The 20,694-nt window shown below is 39.5% G+C and overlaps 1 protein-coding gene across 1 annotated transcript in view; it reads left to right on the forward strand.

Annotated features, from left to right (window-relative positions):
• The window catches only part of TMEM164 (transmembrane protein 164), a 47,036-nt gene extending 26,443 nt beyond the window's left edge, over positions 1-20,593 (forward strand). The window contains exons 4-6 of the mRNA XM_026848334.1: positions 6,846-6,924; positions 17,425-17,525; positions 17,907-20,593. Coding sequence (XP_026704135.1) covers positions 6,846-6,924; positions 17,425-17,525; positions 17,907-18,113 — 387 coding nt within the window. The 3' untranslated portion in view covers positions 18,114-20,593. The remainder of the gene's footprint in view (positions 1-6,845; positions 6,925-17,424; positions 17,526-17,906) is intronic.
• The last annotated feature ends 101 nt before the right edge of the window (positions 20,594-20,694 follow it).

Consider the following 20,694-nt stretch of genomic DNA (forward strand, 5'->3'; position numbering starts at 1 on the left):
GAGTAGAAAGATTTCTTTTTACTCTGTATTTATTAAATGGAATACAGTGTAGGTCCTGATAACCTAGCTATGTGAGTAAATTCTTTTAACTGCCACAAAGACTCAGAACTGGTTTTGTTTGAACTTTCATATTGCATTAATCAAATTTTAAAGGAAACTCTTTCCCCTGGTTTAAGTTGGTTTTTTTGCAAGCTGATGTCCTGAAAATGTTGATATAGATAAAATAAAAAACCAGAACATGTCTCAAAGGTGTTGGACTGCTGTCTCTGCTCACACAGCTGAGATGGTGAAGTTTTAACATTTCCAGAAGCTGCTATATTCTATTATTAGTACTATTTGGCTTGAGAGGTACACATTCTAAATCTGTTTTAGGAACAGAATCATACTTACATTGCACTCTGTGTAGTGCTTCTGAAGAGTGTCTGCTGTATTTCTGTTAACTGTTAAGGTAATAATTCACTGTTGTAAATATTTTGCCTGAAATGCTTGTGCTTACACAGCAAAATGGAACATGTTATAGTAGCACAGTATGTCATATCTAAGCTGGCTTAATCTAACTAGCACAAGGGGAAATAACAGAACAGTTGTACATCGAGGGTTGTAGAGATACTGTGCTTTGGTTGCTGGTAGGTACTAGAGCCAAAGTTTCTGCTTTTTTCAACAGTTTTCTGCGCTACATGCGTTAAAATGGTATGGGTGTGTAAGAGGAGTGTACAATCACACTTTTGTTTGGTAATGTAAATCTGCCTTCTGCTGGTGGTGCAAACTAGTCCTAATGTTATCTCTACAGAAACTGGAAAAATACTATTTCTGAAATTGGTATTATTTACCTCATATAATTCCTGGTTTTAGATTGATCTTACAAATGCCTGATTGTATCCATTGCATCATTAAAGTGAGCTGGTTTGTATAATCAAGTTGAGTGACCAGAAGACGGTGGTGCCTTTTTATGAGACACAATAAACATCAAATACAGTGCTAATCAAATATGCATAACATTGATAAAAGTCAAAACGGATGCATTCAGTCAAGAGTGCACCGTGCAGTGCCTTTTCCTGATCTTCTTGATGAGCATCATCCTCTGCAGGGGCAGGCCAAGTGTCATGGTTTAACCCCAGCTGGCAACTAAACCCCACAGAGCTGCTCACTCACTCCCCTGCAGTGGGATGTGGGAGAGAATTGAAAGGGTAAAAGTGAGAAAACTCGTGGGCTGAGATAAAGACAGTTTAATAGGTAAAGCAAAAGCCACGCACACAAGCAGAGCGAAGCAAGGAATTCATTCACTGCTTCCCATGGGCAGGCAGGTGCTCAGCCACCCCCAGGAGAGCAGGGCTCTGGTACGCCCAACAGTGACTGGGGAGACAAACGCCATCACTCTGAACATACCCCCCTTCCTTCTCTCCCCCAGGTTTACTGCTGAACACGACATCATGATCTGGGATATCCCTTTGGTCAGTTGGGCTCAGCTGTCCCAGCTGTGCCCCCTCCCAGCTCCTTGTGCCCCCCCAGCCTCCTCGCTGGTGGGGCGAGGAGCAGAAAAGGCCCTGGCTCTGTGTAAGCACTGCCCAGCAGTACCTGCAACATCCCTGTGCTATCAGCACTGTTCAGCACCAATCCAAACTACAGCCCCATGCCAGCTACTGTGATGGACAGTAACTATCCCAGCCAAAATCAGCACACCAAGAAAAAAAATTCTTTTAAAACTTCTCAGAATTTGGGTATGTCATGCATTAGAATCCAGTCATAGCTTCATTTTCTAGAATTGATATACTAGTGAAAATACAATCGTGTTTCTTGTTGTGTTATGTTTCTGATCCCCTCCACCCTTGTAACAGGGTATTATTCCTAGTTCTGTGTTCTATGGTGTCTTCACTCTGCAGGCTTGTCAGCACAAGAGATGCTCTTTTATGAACTCATATGCCTCATGCATGCTAACACTGTCTTTGGTAGCTGGTGTGGATTCTGATGCTTTCCCTCTGTATACGTACCCCATCCTAACAGTATTAATTGAAAATGAGATCTAGATAAAATTCATCGATAAAACTGATGAATTAATATATTAAGGGAATTATAATTCCTTGCACTGACTGGATTGTATGGAAAGACTGGAAGGGTGGTACTGGTTGAGACACCCACCTGAAACAGCGATTGTTTGTTTGGACTCATCAGTATGCATTCATACCAATTACAGACAAGTGAGTGTATGGCAGGAAATCTGAATTAAACACTCTGCCCCTAAAATACAATTATAAAGAATTGTAGCAAATAAAATCCGTGATGCTTCCTTATACTGTCATGCAGGTGGGTGACAGCCCTACTGCTCTTTATTTCAAGGAGCCTTGCTGCTGACATTAATGCCAATGTTAACATAATTTTTTTTCTTCCTCTACTCTTTCCCAATATTCAAATATATGGGAATATCTTTTCTGATCTATCCCAAATGTATAAACTGGTGTCTGAGTTGTAGAACTGCCTGAGTAGTGTAACAATAACTTGAGCATGGGTCAGGTTTGGCTGTTTGCCAGTTTGGATGTATGCTGGAGAAATCCGTCTTGGTAAGACTGGAAATAGTCTGTTCTCCAAATGCTGCCTGTTTGTGTTTTCTTTTAAGTCTTAATGTCTGTTTTTAGACCGTTATTCTAGGCTTCTCTGGCAGCTGTTTCTTCTCTGCCAAATAAGTAATTTGTTATCACAATCCTAAATATTCTGAGAAGTAACTAATATGTTACGTGGGCCTAGTACCTGTTTGCTGTATGATTTTTGTATTGTATAGCTTTTATAGGTTCCCCCTCTCTGTTGTTTAATCTGTTCTGCGGTCTGCTTTACAGGTAAAAAGAAAAACCTATGCTTCTGGTTTATTTCTTTGATTACTGATTATGTTTAGTAAACGAGTTACTGATTATAGGTTATGTCTGATTTACTGATAATGTCTAAGACGACGGCTGGTACAGAATGACGTTTGATATTTGCTAGACTTCGTGTTAGATGTGCTACAGAAAAAAACAGAATCTGGGAGTTGAATTCCTTCTATTCCTTTTTCTTCCATACTCTGTGGTGTTTGTAGAGGATGATGGAGAGCTCTCTTGCACAGTACAGTGCTTGGGCTGTTGCAAATAGAAGGCCAAGATATAAATAATTAACAGTGGGAAGATTACTGCTGTCAGGGAACAGAGCAAAGTGGTAACCTCCTTGCCCACTGCAAGCGCAAACCAACCGCTGTGTCTAATATTGTGTATCATACTCCCTCAGGAGAGAATCTCATCCGAATATCTGACAATATCGGGGCTCAACTTTACTGTTGTCTTGAAGAGATTTTTCAGAAACTTACTGCAGTCGGTGGAAAGACATAGTTGCTTCCTTAAGGCAGTAGCTGGTTTAAGTTAGGACATCAAATACGTGCTCAGAGGACTGCTGTCGATGGCTGTGTCTGTGTGCTCAGAGATGCAAGGGGTGAGCTCTAATCCTTCATGATACAGTTTCTGCTTTCCAGAGTCTTGCAAAGAACCTAAGCAGCTGCTGGGAGTTTAGCTAGCTAGCAGAACTGTACTTACCTCTTCCTCGGGTGCGGGCCTGCTCACTATTCGCGGTGTCTTCCAGAGGGCCTTTAGCATGGGTCCAGGGGATGTGGCACCTGTGAATCAGCATCATACCAGGCTGATGTGGGGGCTAGAAGCACATGTGGCTGCTTTGAGCCAAACTCTTCCTGGAAGAACAAAACACCATTTGTTTTCTAACAGAAACTTCATTACAAAATGTAAACAGTGAATAGGCTGAATATTCATTTCCAGAGTACTTTGTTAGCATGTTTTGATCTTGTGCATTAGAGGAATTGTGTATGTCACTATTAATTTGGTGTGTTTTGAAATGTATGTAACTTTATACCATTGTTAAAAGCTATGAATGGATGAAGCAAATTTGCTTTGCCACAAGTAAGAACCTTTAAAAGAGAAAAACTTACTTACTGTCTTGAGTAACAGAGTAGGCTGTCCTCTGTATTAATTTATACTGTTAAGGGAGACCAGAATAAAAGTTAGTAGAAGAAATAGGTAATTTGTCCTTCTGTCTTGTGGTGGTGTTTTCAGATCCTGAGTATGGGAAATAAATTGAAATGCAGAAAGTGATTCTGGCAGCTGGTAAGGGAGACAAGGGTTTAGTACAAAAAAACCCATCAAATAAATTAATATACAGAGTTCAGATGAGTCTGTTAACAAATACCCAGTGATTCTGAATCTCTCTGGGGACAGGTGTGGTTGAAGAAATGTATGATGAACATCACTGGTTTGTTACTAGGGCAATACTGTTCTTTAGTGAGGCTGCTAGGTTTCCACAGGGGCATCCGACAGGAGAGGACAAGTCTCCAGGACCTGTAAAGAGGGTCCACTTTGGAGGTTGTTGGAGCCTGGGCTTATGTCCATGTGGCTTTCATGGGTGCCTGTGGTGAATTATTATTAGAGGGACCAACTCAGTATTTTGACTCACTTTGTTCTGTAACTGTTGCTTTGATGTTTAGTTTCTCAAACCTTACCACTTGCTTAAGTGCTTACTTGTTTTCAGAGGTTCTTTAAATCCTAGATTGATGGGTGATCCCTTCTACCTTGTCTTCACTTGCAGTTTGTCTTTGCATGTAAAAGGTACCTCTGTCTGCTGTCTGTGAGTGAGTCTTACCGATAAAACAATTTAGAGACAAGACCTTTAGAGCTAGGTGAGTCAGTCACTCAGTACAACTCTATAGTTCATCTTCTGTGTTTGTCTTTTTTTGGTTTGTTGTCGCCTGGCTGTACAACTTGAGTGCTTGGTCGTACACAAATTCTGCTTCTGTAGCATTATACCAGGAAATGCACTTGCATAATTAGCCAGGCTGCAGAACAAGCAAACTTTTGTAGTGAAAAAACGATGTTTTGTTTTACACCAAAAAAATATTGTCAACACCACTGCAGCAAAACAACTGTTACTCTGTTCTCAGAAGTGTCCTGAGCGTTGTGTTTGTGTACCCTCACAACTCAGCAAATTTAGAAGACTTATGAAACCACAGATATTAAATAGAGAACTCTTCTTGGCAGGAGTGAGTGCCTCATGTTGTGTTGTTTATATCAGGAGCTATTGTTTCTGAAGTGTGCCTGTTCCAGCTGGGAGAGGTACAGCTTTTTCTTCAGCTAGGAAAAGTGCTTTAACTTCTTTCCAAATAATTTGGATTCTCTCACTTTGCCCTCTGTGTCTTTCAACAAGGGACGGCAGAGAAGGCTTAGATTCAGAAGATTTCACGACTTCCATGAAATTCTTGCTTTTGCATACTACTCTATTGCTTGGTTTTCTGTTTTGATACAGAATACTTGGAATAAAATAACATAACAGATTGTGTGGAAGATTTTTTTTGCTTAGTCTCCTAAGAGTTGACTGCCCATCTTGGAGGTTGCAGTCAGGACACTGATAGTGTTCAGCTGGAGGGTGCCAGCGCTAGCAGAATCCAGCTGTTGGTTTTAGCATCTTTTACATTCAAAATAGGATGTAAGAATTGTTATTTAATTTAAAAGATCACCATATCAATTACCAGCTGTTTATTGACTGCTATTTAGTAAGAAAACCAAACTCTGTTTCAACCTCTCTGCTCCTGTTGATGTAGAAATGTTTGTAATGTTTCTGTTCAATGCTATGACTTCAGTGTCTCAGAACAGTAATAGAAAAGGAAGGCTTCCCCCCCCCCCACCTTTCCAACAGACAAACCATGATGGTGGGACTTGCGTCTGGATTCACTTTAGCCTGTAGAATGGTAGAATGAGTCTGCATTTGAACCAAAGTTAATGGCTTTGTGTTATCCCTCTGAGCTTTTATACTTGCGTGGTGGTATTGTCCAGTTCTCATGTCTGAAAAATAATGGAGAAGTATGTCTGTTCAGCTTTGTAAGTGAGCTGCAGCAAGGAGTTGAGTTCTGAATTTTGAATTTGAATCTTGCTACTACTGTTCAGTTTTAAATGTGTTGTTTAACAAGTAGATATAGGCAAAGGCATTTACAGATGAGAATAACCCATCTGTAAAGTGCATCACCTTTTCTAACTACTAAAGAGCTAGAATTAGTTGGGTCTGGGTTAAAGGGCTCAAACTAAACTCAGAGTTGTGGTTCAAGTTGGTTTTAGTCTGTCTGCTGCTCTAAGAAGTAACATGAATTCAACTACCAAACACACAAATGACTAATTGTAATTTCCCAGAAGTTGTTAGCAGGTAAGGAATACCTTGTTTACTACTAATTGGTAACTTGTTTACGTACATCAATCTGCAACTTCTCTTTAAAACTGATAAAATATTGGTTATTTTATATTTAATTTTACATTTGGTAAAGCTTAGCAGTATCACTGCAGAATGCAGATTACTATAAAACAGATATGTTGATTTTTGCACAGGTCTCGTCAGTAATTTATTTATTTATATACTTTTATCTAGAAAAGACCTCAATTATAGATTTCTGTCACCCACAAGGTAGCAATTTTCTTTCTAAATAGGCTACTGTCATATAGGGTGAGTATAGATTTGATTACTTTAGGGCTTTGCATTGTTATTGGTAATTTATGCTAAGAAAGGGAAAAGAGCAAACTTACATTATTCCTTCTTTGTTGTGTTTCTGGCTGATTTTGAGAATTGTCTACCTGCTTTATTGCATTTGTGGCAAGGGGAATGGAATGGGTACAGTTAGCTGCACTTTCAAAGCACTGACCGTTAATGTCATCTCTTCATTAATATACATAGGCGATAACTGAACTGAAGGAATTGCCGTGGGCCATTAGGAAAATGATTCCTTGTAACTCATTTGTTAGTGATGAAAAACATTTACAAATGTTTTCCTTATTCCACAGCTTCCATTTGAAATGGAAATTTATTACATCCAGCATGTGATGCTTTATGTTGTGCCCATTTATCTGCTACGGAAAGGAGGTAGGTTGGCAATTTACTCTATATGTATTAAACTGGTTCCATGGAATGGAAAAGCTGTGCTGAATGCTTATCACAGGCTTTACTCATACTCTTTTTTTAATTTGTTGTTGCTTAATAGTTGCTGGAGTTGTAACCCGGGTGATAAAGTCTTGTGTTAGGCACTGATAGCCCCAAAGGGCTATCAAGAATGTATTGGTGTGTTGTGCACTTTCTTCCCGAGTAGCATCTCTTCCACCTTACAACATTCTAAGTTGTTGGTGTGATGTATTTTTAAGACTTTTGCCTTCTTGGATGTCTCTTGAGAAGTACTGCAACTTAAAATGAGATGAAAAAAAAAAATTATTTTATCCCCACATAAATATCAGTCGGCTAGTTAGCTAAATTCCTGAAATTCTGAAGCTCTAATGAAATGTAGTGACACATACTAGTGAAATGAAGTAGCTTGTTTGTTATCTGTTCTAACAAGACTGCTAGCTTGCAATCACTTATGCCAGTTCAGTAAATCGGGGAATCCCAAATTGTTCGGAGGAAGGGAATGCTGTATGTATTCATCTGGTGTGATGCTCCGCTCCCCTCTAGCGTTGACGTGCCTCCAGCTGCATTTCCTAGCAGAGCTGAATTGTTTCATCCAGGAAACAAGAGGATAATTTATGGTCAGTTGCTTTTAAAGAAAAGCAAGAATGTGATGTCAACTAATGGGATACAATTTATCAAATGCTCAGAACAACCATAGTCAGCCTCTTCCACCCTGATGAATTTTTTGTGGTTTATACCAGCAGTCACTTATCGTGTAATCACAGACTGGTTTGGGTTGGAAGGAACCTTAAAGATCACCCAGTCCCACCTCCCTGCCCCGGGCAGGGACACCTTCCACCAGCCCATGTCCAACCTGGCCTTGAACCCTGCCAGGGAGGGGGCAGCCACAGCTTCTCTGGGCAACCTGTGCCAGTGCCTCACCACCCTCACAGAGAAGGATTTCTTCCTTGTACCTAATCTGAATCTCCCCTCTTTCAGTTTAAAACTGTTACCCCTTGTCCCATCCCTACACTCCCTGATGCAGAGTCCCTCCCCCCTTTCCTGTAGCCCCTTTAAGCACTGGGAGGCCGCTCTAAGGTCTCCCCGGAGCCTTCTCTTCTCCAGCTGAACACCCCCAACTCTCTCAGCCTGTCCTCACAGGGGAGGTGCTCCAGCCCCTGATCATCTTTGTGGCCTCTTCTGGACCTGCTCAAGCAGGTCCCTGTCCTTCTGATGTTGGTGCCCCCAGAGCTGGACACAGCACTGCAGGGGGGGTCTCACAGGAGCAGAGCAGAGGGGGAGAATCCCCTCCCTCACCCTGCTGCCCACACTGCTCTGGATGCAGCCCAGGACACGGTTGGCTTTCTGGGCTGTGAGCGCACATTGCTGGCTCACAGTCAGTTTTCCATCCACCAATACCCCCAAGTCCTTCTTCTTGGGGCTGCTCTCAATCCACTCCTCGCCCAGCCTGGATTTGTGCTTGGGATTGCCCCGACCCATGGGCAGGACCTTGTACTTGGCCTTGTTGAACTCCTTGAGGTTTGCAGGGTCCCACCTCTCCAGCCTGTCCAGGTCCCTCCAAATGGCCCATCCCTGCCCTCCAGCTTGCCGACTGTACCACACAGCTTGGTGTCCTCTGCAAAGTTGCTGAGGGTGCACTCAATCTCACTGCCCATGTTGCCAAAAAAGATTTTAAACAGCACCAGTCCCAATACTGAGCTCTGAGGAACGGCAGTTGTCACTGCTCTCCACTTGGGCATTGAGCTGTTACTTATTCATGCTTATTTGTAATCATTCACTCTTAGTTCATGATAGGGTTCCAACCTTTTTGTGTTTCACTGCTGAGTGAAACTAAAGAAACATGTTTTCAAAAGATGATTCTGTTTCTTTCTCTTACCAGAGAAGTATGCCAGCCACATTTATTTTAATCCATCTTTGGTATCTTAAAATTTTGACAAATAATGCTAAAGTGTGGTACTGTTGTAGAAGTTACACAAATTCCTAATCTTGTAGGAGGGGGGAGAAAGTGTATACAGCCATGTAGTACACTATAAGCAATGATAAACCAAGCTCTTGTGGTGTCAGTAAATCTCTTCTTTTGATGGCCTTGAAGTCCCCATATAACATCTTTTTAAGACGTGTACTTTAAAGTTTGGCCTTGGATGTCACTTGATGTGTTCCTTTGGATTTTTGTTGGTTGGTTTGATTTTGTGTAAAACAGCACCTGTTTTATGGGGCTGATAGGACAGTATCTGCAGTTCAAGGGGCTTCGTGTTGCACAGTTGGTGCCCTAGTGCAGTTTTCTAAATTTTTGCCCTTTATTCATTTACAGTTATTTGCTGCCATCTAATGTTGACATGATAGCAGTGAAGTTCCTAAAAGAACTTTGTTGGCTAAATACATCAATTGAGATTGCCCTAGGCTGTGTAACTAATAACTGTTCAATTTTTTATGCAGTTGGCTCCGGATCACCTCACTGGCTGTAAAATTTGTTAGCAAAATGCCCGTGGGATTTTGTAGTAGTAGTTGTGGCTAGTGCCACAGGAGACCTAATGTATGGGTTTTGATGGAAAAATTACTCAGCCTGAAAGCATTTGTTAATACTTTGTCATTTCACTAGCATGTTTGTTTACTTTTTGAGTACATCTCACCCTTTATCCTAACTCTCTTTTGAAAATTGCTTTTTCATCACTGACATTGATCAGCATGCAGCTTTATTTCTGTATTTTAAATAGAAATTACCATCAGTGATTCTGTGGATGATGACTGTGTAGTAAAATTGGAAAAATGGAAAGGAATGGATTGTATATGGAAAAATACACTACTTCAGTTTTACTGGGAATCTGCCAATATTACTGATGGGCTTAATAGGATCTCAGATGGAATATTAACATTTCTCAAAGGAAGGTTGAGCAGAACACCCGAAGCGGAGTTGATTTGAGGCTCATTCTATACAGAACTGCATGTCCAGGCTTGTTGACATGCTAATCAACTATCATACCAGTCATGCACACCCAGTTACCTGTTGAAGTTGTTTCCTTTTTGAAAGGAAACTGGGTGAAAGTAAGCAAGGGCTGTAATCATTTATTTTGTTTCTCTCCCTGCTATTCATTACAGTGCTGAAGACAGGTCATGTTGCACTGGCAACATCACCTTCATGTCCCCCCTGGTGTAAGTGTGGGGGCTTTGCTGTGCTTAGGATCAAACTGATGAGAGAGATGTTCAGAACTCAGGCTTCAGTGTTTCACAGTGAACTTAATGAAGCTCAAGGATATTTTCCCTCTTGGGGATTAAAACCTCTTTCTCTCTTCCCCTTCCCTTTCCTTCCCCTCTGTACTGAGTGACTGACTATAAATTGCCATACTTCCAGTCTAACGTACGTTCTTTCCAAGTGTGTATATGCACGTATACATACGCACATATGCCAGGCTAGGCAAAATAAATGCTTATGCACTGTGGCTCAGATCTTTCTTGGCTGTAGTAGGAGGCTTTCAGGTAAAATAGATGTAGTGCAGATATGAGACCAGTGTAGAGGATTCCTAACTTAAGGCAGTTCTTACATGAAGTGTATCTGCAGTTGGCAACTTTTTTTTCTGAATGAATCTCACCTTGTATCACCTGTGAACCCTGCCAGAAATTATAGTATGCATCTGGGCAGGACACAGCATTCCTGAAATAGCTCTTGTCCTTAGGAGGCAAGGTCCTTGCTTCCCTATCCAAAAAAGTATGAATGCTTTTGTAACTTCTGGATTGGTTTACTGTTGCATTATTTGAGTGGTAGGGTTGGCAAAAGGGAGGTGCGGTGAATGAATTGTCAAGGTGAAAGGAAGAAGACAGGAACCACAGTAGTGCAGATTTAGACCGTGAAACCAACTCTTCACTGAAAAACACCTCAAACCACTTTCATCTACAGCTGAGATGGTCTTCTGAAGCATATGAGTATGCTCAGTTAATTATACTTTATGCTACTGGGATACAAATTGCTGGTAGAAGGCTTAGGGAGATGGCAGATGAGAAAGTGTAATGTCTCAAAATGCCACAACTATTTCAACAGTGCAGTAACCTGATCACCTGAGATCAAGGTATTAGAGATCTTCAGTGGTGTTCAGGGCGATTTAGTTTTTCTAACTGCGTACTCTTAACATAATGAAAGAAAAATCTAGTTTGCACTGCATCAGCCTTGGAGACAAAGTTCTTGACTGCCTTGGCCCTTAAACTAGTTTGGTCAGATTTTCAGATGGATTTGACAAGATTAGATGTACACCTTGTTTCAGAACTTCGAATCAAAGTGAAATTTAATCAAAATGGAATTGTTATTTCCTGAATGTTGTGAGCAAATGATATCCACAACAGTTTGAAGTAATGTTTAATTTATAGCAGCTCCCTAGCAGTGGAGTTAATGAGATAATCTTTCTTGTGTTTTGAGATCCCTAGCATTATTTAGTTGACTTAACAACTTAATGAAAAAGATGTTGATGTTGAGATTTTTTAGGATTTTTGTCACTTGAAGGAGGAATCTGATGTATGAACAGCTGTACCTCGAGTTCCAGGATATCAGGTATGCTGAATCAGAGGCCTTTGTATTGGTGTCACTGAATGGTTGAGTGGCTCTGACACTTCAGCCTGCAGAGGGAGATAGTCTCCAGCACCCAGGTCAGAATGGCTATGCAAATTCTCAACATTCACAGTTCAATTGTAGGTTGTCCACCCTGTGGAGAAAGTAAATTGATTTGGTTGTATTTGGCGGGGGGGGGAGGAATATCTTCTTTTGGAGCCCAAACTGACAGTAATGGCCTTGCAAATTCTGGACAGTCCTGCGGCCTGGCCCCATGTATTTTTAAGAACTGATTCACTATTGTGCAGCTGCGTGCAAGCGGACAGACGTAGACACCCTAAATAATTAGGTAGGTGAGTTGTTTGCTGGGAGTAGAGTCAGAATTTTCAGCTTATAAGGCAATTGCTCTATCCTTGTAAGCAATAAAGAAACTGTCTCTCTGACTCAAGTCATAAAGTCCTTTTTTTTTTGATCTGTGTCTTCGAAAATGGCATCAGGAGAGATGAAGTTCTATGGAATTGTCAGAAAGTCAGTAGAAGATTTTTATTTTTTCTCTTTTTTCCCCTCTCATGGAGAATGCCTCTGTCACACTTTAGGTAGATGGAAAGAAGCAGCTCTGTATAGCCAGCTTGCTTAAGGAGAGTGCAGCATTTCTTACCTAATGAGAAGCTGGGCTAAGTTGTAAGATGTAGAACACAGATACCAAGTACAGGCAAAAGGATCACTTTTCCAGTGGCTGTAAACTAGGAAAGTGCACTTAAAGCAATTGGGGATAGAAACTTGTGCTTTCCAGCAAGGGTCAGGAGTTACCATATTTAAAGACATTTGTAGCTGTTATACCCTTTGTCAGCCACTTCTCTGCTTTGTAAGACACACCTGTATTTAGCTCTATCTTTCCTTGGCTTTTAAATAGAGTTATAAAGCAGGCTTTATTACATAGCTTAGTAGTAATCCTTGAATATAGTTAGGTAGTCATAAATCTAGTTTATCTCCATCCTCACTGAAATACTTGATAACATGCGGTACAGCTCTTTCACTGAAACTCTTAATTACTTGGAGACCTGTCAACTCTTGTATATTATTCTTCTCCTCTCCTGCTGGCAGCTTCCATGTTCCTGTCCCTGCCTCCTGAATCCCGTGTGAGAGATGTCAGTGCCTGGTTCCCTGTCCAGCTGTGCTTGTGCTATGGCCCCTTGAGCAGCAGGGTAGCTGTGGCATGAGCAGCTGGAGGGCTGAGCTGCTGCTGGGGCTGCAGGCTTTCTTGTAGCTTGGTCGTTTCAGGATAATCTTGTGTAATGATTTAAGAGAGCTGGAGAGGAAGAGGAGGGGACATGTCTCTGTTTTGTGACCCTCTGAGCTTCATGCACTGGGCAGTTACAGTTCTTTGAAACTATGGTGGTCTATTATGAAACACTTAAAACTAAATAAGGAAATTAATGTGGCATTCTCCAAGTGGGCCCAGGGTCTGTTAAAGAAGGGTATGTACCAGTATATGGAAGAACTAGTACTTTTTGAAGGAAGAACTGCTGCTGCTTCTTATGGAATATAAAACATGGTTCCTGAGAGGAGCAGGTAGTAAGACCTCTGTCTGAGGTGATTCTGGTGAGAGTAGCTGGCATTGAGGGAAATAGAAATCTTCTGGCATAAGGCAGTGTTTTGAAATCTACACATAGATGCCGAACAGCTGTAGGTTTAACAGTGGATTTTAGGCTCATCCTCTTGAGAACATTTTTCCTGTTTTCTCCTGGAAAGGAAGTTTGGTCTCTAGGCTAGCTCAATAGGTTACACTACTAGAATTAACCCTTTGATCAAGGGAAATAAAATGGAAATAAATTTGCCCTCACATTTTTATAAGCTTGAAAATGAAAGAACTGTAATAGTTGCTCTGAGTTTTGGATTAAGCAGGTCTACCTGTAATTGTGAGACTACTGAAGGAGAGGGCTGGGATGGAAAACTGGTAAAGCGCTATCAAATGAAATAGCAATGAGAGCAAGACATTAATTAGGAAAAAGAGGTTATTTTAAGACCCTGCTAAATTAAAAAATTGTACTGTTTTTAGTTTCTAATTCAAGCAGAGGAGTAATTTTTTCCTGTGTTATGTTTTCACAGAAATAAAAAAGGCGTATTACTTTCTATTAAGTTGTATTCAAAATTTTAAAATCCTATGTTTTGAGAACTTTAAAAGTAATAGTTCATAAGAACACTAGAACTAGCACAAAACATTCCAACTGGAAACAGTATAAAAGAAACTGAGTCTCTTTATTGATCTTTAGATTTTTAAAGCCATACTTCCATTTTCTGGATGGCAAAATTAATCAATTGGCATGTTCAAGGTCAACAAATTCTTGTAGAAGCAGATGATGAACCCCAAACTTTTCAATCTATATGAAATCCTTCCTATCAATGCTACTGAAATATGAGGTTTAAATTAAACTGAAATATGCAGTGCTGTGCTATTTCAACACAAGAGCAAATACACAGCCTACTTGGATGACTCTGATTTGGAACGGTCTCAACTGTCTGGAGCATGAGCATTTTTGAGAGTGAGATTAGTGCCAGACTGGCAGTTGGATTAAATTTTTGAAAGTGCTTAACATATAAGAATTGCCTGTGATCCTTAGTGAATAGAGAGGGAAACTCAGTGCTACCTACTGAAATTGATTTCCTATGTAAGCAGCAAGTAGCTTTTGCCAAAGCCAACCACAGGCCATTCAACCAACCACTCGGCTGGCTCTTGATTTTCCTGTTTGTTTCTTTTAACAGATTGCGTACTGCAGAAAATACACCACACTGCTCTGTTAAACAGTCATCTGTTGAATAGCAGGACTGTAGAGTAATAAAATCTATAGTAATTATTTATCTAATGAGAAATATACAGAAAGTATCTCAGGTATGAATTGAAAATTAGTTTCCCAAAGCACTGTTAGGAATCCAGAGCTCTTAGCAATCTCCGTGTGGAGGTCATTGTTTCTTTTTGGCCCTTGATGTCCAAATAATGATACTGCTAAAAATCACACTATTTTCAGGATTACAAAGTCTGGCAAGGAGGATTCTTCTATTATAAAGTGAGATCAAAGGTCTGTAGAGGGTGAGAGTTGCTAATGTATTTTTTTTAAGCTTTGCAGCAGAGGGAGGATGTAGCAGTGTGAAATTCTTAGCTGGAGGAACCCGAACAGCTCTCCTTAGTGACTTCTAAAACATGATTCCCTGACTAGATTGAAGCTGGACATGAGAAGCTTGGGTTCAAAGCCAAAGTATGCCACTGATCTATTTTGTCATCTTGTGCAGTTTCATTAGTCTTTTAATGACTGCTTTCTCCCTCCAGTCTTGTTTTGTGGCTGAGTTTGCTTGTCTATTTTAGCATTTATATAGTACCTGCACTTTAAGTCCCCCAAATATCAAGATCTCTGGACTTTATCTTTTCTGAATGTTTACCTCTTTACTACCATCTGTTCTCAGGCTTTGTCAAATACTTTTGAAATAACACAGGCAACTGCCAACCAGGCAAGTTCACATGAAACTGAATTTGGTATAGCACTACTCCGCTAGTTTCTGGGAGCTGTTTTAGATACCTTATTTAAATTTTATGTTGTGTTTTGCATCTAGGTTAAACATGCACCTAAAACTGCAAAGACAGTACAAAAAAACCTTTGCAAGTCAAATATGTTTTCTTTACTCTACAGCTGAGGAGGGAACACAAAGAGTTTCTGTATAGCTTGACCAGGTCACTTGAAGTTGGTGCAGCCAAAAATAGAGCCACGGTCTCCTGAACTCAGACACCAAGGATAGTTGCTGCTTCTCTTGCTCTCTGTAGTGAAAAAATATATTCAAGGTGGTATCACATATCTGATGTTTTCAGACAGTGGAGTTTAATGAATATCATTGCTGTTTAAATCTCCTGTACTGTTTTCTAAATAGGATACCAGCTCTTAGATCATGCTTGCTAAGTATGTTCAAAGAATTAGACCATTGTGAATTTTTTCCCTTTACCTGTAGAACACTCCACTTAGTTATTGATGTAGAGTTCAGTTTTACCTTTGGAATTTGCTTATAGTTCAGACACTTCTTCTGACCTTCACCTACCCACTGGATAAGAAATCTTATAAGCTGCCTTATGCTTTCAAAGTAGCTTCTCTGCTAATATTTATCATGGTTGCACCAAGTCACAGCTTGCTCACTAAAACATGGTCTGCTGTTGTGACTCAAGTAATTACACTATTATTGTTGCTCATTAAAGTCAGGGAGTAATATATGGGGTGCATATGTGCTGCTGTCATTCATGCACACAATCGACTCCTTCCTTGACTAGCAACAGAGAAACTATTTGGAGTGGACAATGAATAGATGTACAAGTTTAGGTGATAAAGTGTAGGTAATTTTGAATTTGTAACACAATATGATATTTAAATCAGATTATTTCAGGTAGCTACTGCAAAATCCATCTGACCTGGCATGATGGGTACAAAATATAGAAGACAACTATGCAGAAAAGAATTGTAAAAGGGCAAGAGGGATTGAGAAAGCAGTCCTCTAGGAATTTTAGACCTGAGATGGGATGCATCATTATACAGCAGTGTAGTAAAGCAGGTAATAGCAGTTATTTGCCTTTGTCTACATACAATACCATACACAGGCATACTCATAGCAGCTGTAGTCTGGCATGTTCTGTCATAGCTAGCTGCACATGTGTAGTTACCCGAGTTCCCCATAGCCTTGTAGAGTATGTGCTGAAGTCTGTTGAATCTTCCTGGAAATTACTGAGTGTGCTAGCTAGCAAAGGCTAATAGGAATATTGCACTCTGCTGTAAGCAATCCTTTGAGTACTGGATACACATTCCAATATTTAATAATATCTAATGGATCAGAGAGCAGACAAAGGCAAATAAAAAAATGCCAGTGTATTTTTATAATCACCTGAAACTCCTTGTAGCAGCTGAGCAGCATGATTTTGTGCACTTTTTTCTTCTGCATCCCTAGGTTAAGTTATTAAAGTTGTATGGAAAATAATATTTTCCCCCATATCTTAACACTGAAATTTTCATGTCTGCTAGCAAGAGTCTTGAGACTCTGTAAACTGTTTTTGTTCTTACCATATGATGTTTGAATATTTCATTCCAAAAATAGTCCTGTATCTAAGGGTACTTTTATTTCTGATTTCCTTGGTACATTCTAGATCACATGACACTGTTTTGTCAGTAAATTGATAAAGCCTAATTTAAGGAGGAGATGGATAGATGAACCCAGGAATAATGTTTTATCTGCTACTTCATTTAAAGGGGAAAAAATACAGTATCTGTGATACCTACGGATTATAAAATTGTTTGTATTATATATCTGAAAATATCTCCACAGCAGTTTTAATTTAAAAACTCCATCATTAATTTTATACTGCTTTTCTGTTCCTAGGAATTATTGGTGCAAGTTAATTTTTAATAGTTGTTAAACAACCATAAAATTAGGAAATGGCAATTAAGCTGTGCTCTAATACAGTGCTGCGCAGGAACTGACACTACCTAGGTTAGTTCTGTGCATGCTGAAGTCATAGCCCCCATAAGAAGCAGGTGTTTTAAGTATAAATAACCTGATTTTAAGATTCATATACCACTACTGTATTTTAAAATAATTTAGTACTTCTGTGGTAGAAGTAAGAATGAAGTAAAAAATCACTAGTGTTGGTGAAAAAGAGGCAAGCTTAATGAGGTAACATATTGTATGTTTTACTGCTGGACCAGAGGAGGGAAGAAGCTGATGAGGATGCTTCAGGTAAGAAATAAGGCACTCAAATATTAATTACTGTAATGGTATTGAGTAGGTTATCAGCTAAAGCCAGATGCCCGAACATCCACAGAGCAGAAGAGAGAGGATTATTCATGAGTGTTTGATGGACACAGCAATTCATCTGAATACTAATGTATTCCTTTCTTTTCAAGGTATCTACACTCCAGAACCACTCTGCAATTTCTGGTGGGCTCTTTTATCCACGGGGTTTATGTTTGTATATCATTTTAGCATCTTGCAGATTCTGGGATTGGTAAGTAAATACAGGTTAATAAATGGATGGTTTGCAAGTACATTCAAATAAAAACACTGACTAGTTTTTTGGAGTGTCTCTATATATATATATGGATATGCAATTTTTTAACTGCATGTTCTAATGTTGTGTATCATATCTCACAAGCATCAGTAAAATATTTCATAAGTTGGTTATGTACCTGCATAAACCCATCTATTAAATGCACAACTGAATTTGGATCTACTTTCCTCCCAAAAGCTGCCCTACTTGTGTTGAACGAAGAAGTGTGACCTAAACATTTTTTATTATTATGGTTATTTCAAAATTACCATTTTAGTTGTTTGAATCAGTGCCACACAAAAATATTGTTAATTTATAAATTTGTTGTCACTTTCTCAGGTTACAGAAGTGAATTTGAACAACATGTTGTGCCCAGCCGTCTCAGATCCTTTTTATGGGCCCTGGTATCGAATTTGGGCATCTGGACATCAGACTGTCATGACCATGACTCATGGGAAGCTTGTAATCCTACTGTTTTACAGTGCTGGCCCCATCTTTAAATGTAGCGTGGACTTGCTTAGACTCCCAGCTAAGAAAATAGACTGAAATTTCTCCCCACGGAGTAGTACATATAGGAAGCAGAGATACTTATACTGGAAAACAAAGAGGAGGGATGAGAGGACAATGTATTTATACTTCTCCCCACAGTTTATTGCCTCAAAAACACCTCTATAATCAAGTGAGGTTTTTTTTAACTGCTGTTTCTCACTGCCTATTGCCAATGGCAAAATTAGTGGCCTTATTCTGGAAAAGGTTCGTATTTTATACATTTTATGTAGATTACAGCAGAATCTTGCTAAGCCACTGTTTAAAATTAGGCCAGGATCTGTCCACATTCCAGCAAAGAGCGTGGCAGTGCTACCTCGTTTTGACTTATTTTCCATTAAATGTAAGTACACTTACATCACAGGATAGGAAATAAAGCTGAATTACAACACTCCACTGATGTGAACAGAACCCACGTTGATGTGCATCATCCTGGCTTAACTCTGAGCACTTGAATCTTGCAAAATGGTCACAGTGAAATGATGTACACTTAATCTCCCAGTTGTAAGTGCAAAACAGTGAGGTTCTACTGTATTTTCTTTAAGCTGGTTGAAAATGTTGGGGAACAATAACTCATTCAAAAATATTTATTTTTTTTTGACTACTTGATTTCTGAGCTGCTGTGGATAAATATCTATCTAGCCAAGTCCTGTCAGATCTTGATGCTTTGGAGATGCTTTTATTTGAGTGAGCGGAAAAACACCACGTTGAAATAATTTCAAAAGACTGTATTACATGTAGGCTATGATAAGATATTTTGTCCACTGTTCTGACTTTGAACAAAGTGTTTCACTTTGACTGGAGAGGTGGTGGAGATACAAAGCCCAATGTAAACATCAGAGTTTTCTTTTTTTACTTACTAGGTTTTGAAACATTCCTCCTCTGTGTTCTACACTGATCCTCACTCAGTAGTCCAGTGGTTAGTGAAGAAACAAAATGAAACTGTGTTCTCTCTCTACAGCTCCAATGCATTCTGTATACTGATTTTAAATTATGGATATAAAAATGAACGTGAAATCAGTGCAGGCCTCTACTGAAAAGAAAGTGTTCCAGTTTACTAGTAATGACTAATTCTTCCTGTCAGCATGTCTTTTGGAGAACAGGATGTGGATAGGCAGAAGGATAAATAGTAAACTGCGTGTACCTGTTCAAATTTTCCAAGGTGAGAGGAGACACTGCTCGGCAGAAAGATGGGCAGTCTTGAGTATGTTCCTCCAGATAGTTAATTGTGAGCCTGTTATGCAGACTGTTGTGCTTCAGGGCTGCAGAAATTTTGTTGTACAAAAGTTTGTTGCAACATATAGATTCATTGTGTTGTCAAAGCTGTGACTTGTAAGATAAAACTAAACTATCATACCTCCTCCAGCTGGATCACCTGAAGATGTATTCTGAAGTTAAGGTACAGTCATTTATACCTCAAGAAGGAAAAGTAATGAAAGTGGTTCACACACACATACACACACACACACACACCCCTTAAAAAGAAGCATTTTCATTGGAGAGGGAACAAATGGCTACTTCAAATATTTTTACTCTGTATGATTAAAAAAACAGTACACTTCAATCGAAAATATATTGACCCACATTCTAATTTACAAACTGGTTTCTGGCTTTCTTCCATTCCTGGCGCGCTCTGTGTGTGTGTGTGTGTATATATATACACATAACATATATACATATATATACACACATAATTACACTGTACTCTCACAGCGTGAGAAGCTGCAATACATATAGCTAGTCATATATAGTCTAGCTATAGTATAGCTAGTCTTAGACTATACAGCTCCTTGTGTTTTTAATCAGAATTCAACTTGAGAAGGCTGAGCACCTGATAAAAACTACCAGCATAGAGAGTTACCTGTGAACTGCTGATCCTGCAGATGTCTAAGGACATAATGAATTTCACTGCGAGTCTCGCTGCTGGCTCAGTAAAGCCGGGCATGTGTTGCTTAAGTATTTGTGGCGTGGGGCCTAAAGAAAGAATATGTTGGTATTGAAGGGCTGAATCCATCTGTGGAAGACCACTTAATAATCAGCTGCTGAGGTGACAGAAGTTCTTGCTATTTATTTCAGCAGATTCAGCATTTCATGAGGAAATAGCAGGATGTTGCTGGGAGATGCTAAGATGCACAGTGCTGGATGTTAAAGCATGCCCCCTATTAATACACTTCATCTCCTGTGAACATGTACAGTGATACTTCCCTCCCCATAGTTACTGTCAAGTGTATCATGGTTTATTTATTCACTTAAGAATTTGGCAAAATGCCTCATGTTGAATTCAATCCTGTTCAGAAGGAATGTTTTGTATTACAGTAGAATGATTTTATCCAAATTTTGCAAATGTTATTTAGCATTATTATTTGCTTAACTGTATGTTGGGGTTTTTTTAAAGAATATTTCCTGTTTCTTTTTCTTCAAAATATTGTAGCTACTGGAAAAAATTCTGAGTTATGTGAAAGTAGCAGCTTTTTTTTTTTTTAAAACTTTTCTTATCTATAGTCATATGCTTAAGGGCACTCTAAACAAGTATAAAATGGCTACTATTTGCCACCATTGACTGCCTCTGGTCAGTTAAGAC

This window comes from Athene cunicularia (genome assembly GCF_003259725.1).
Source record: "Athene cunicularia isolate RWA chromosome 4 unlocalized genomic scaffold, athCun1 chr4_part3, whole genome shotgun sequence".
NCBI lineage: Eukaryota > Metazoa > Chordata > Aves > Strigiformes > Strigidae > Athene > Athene cunicularia.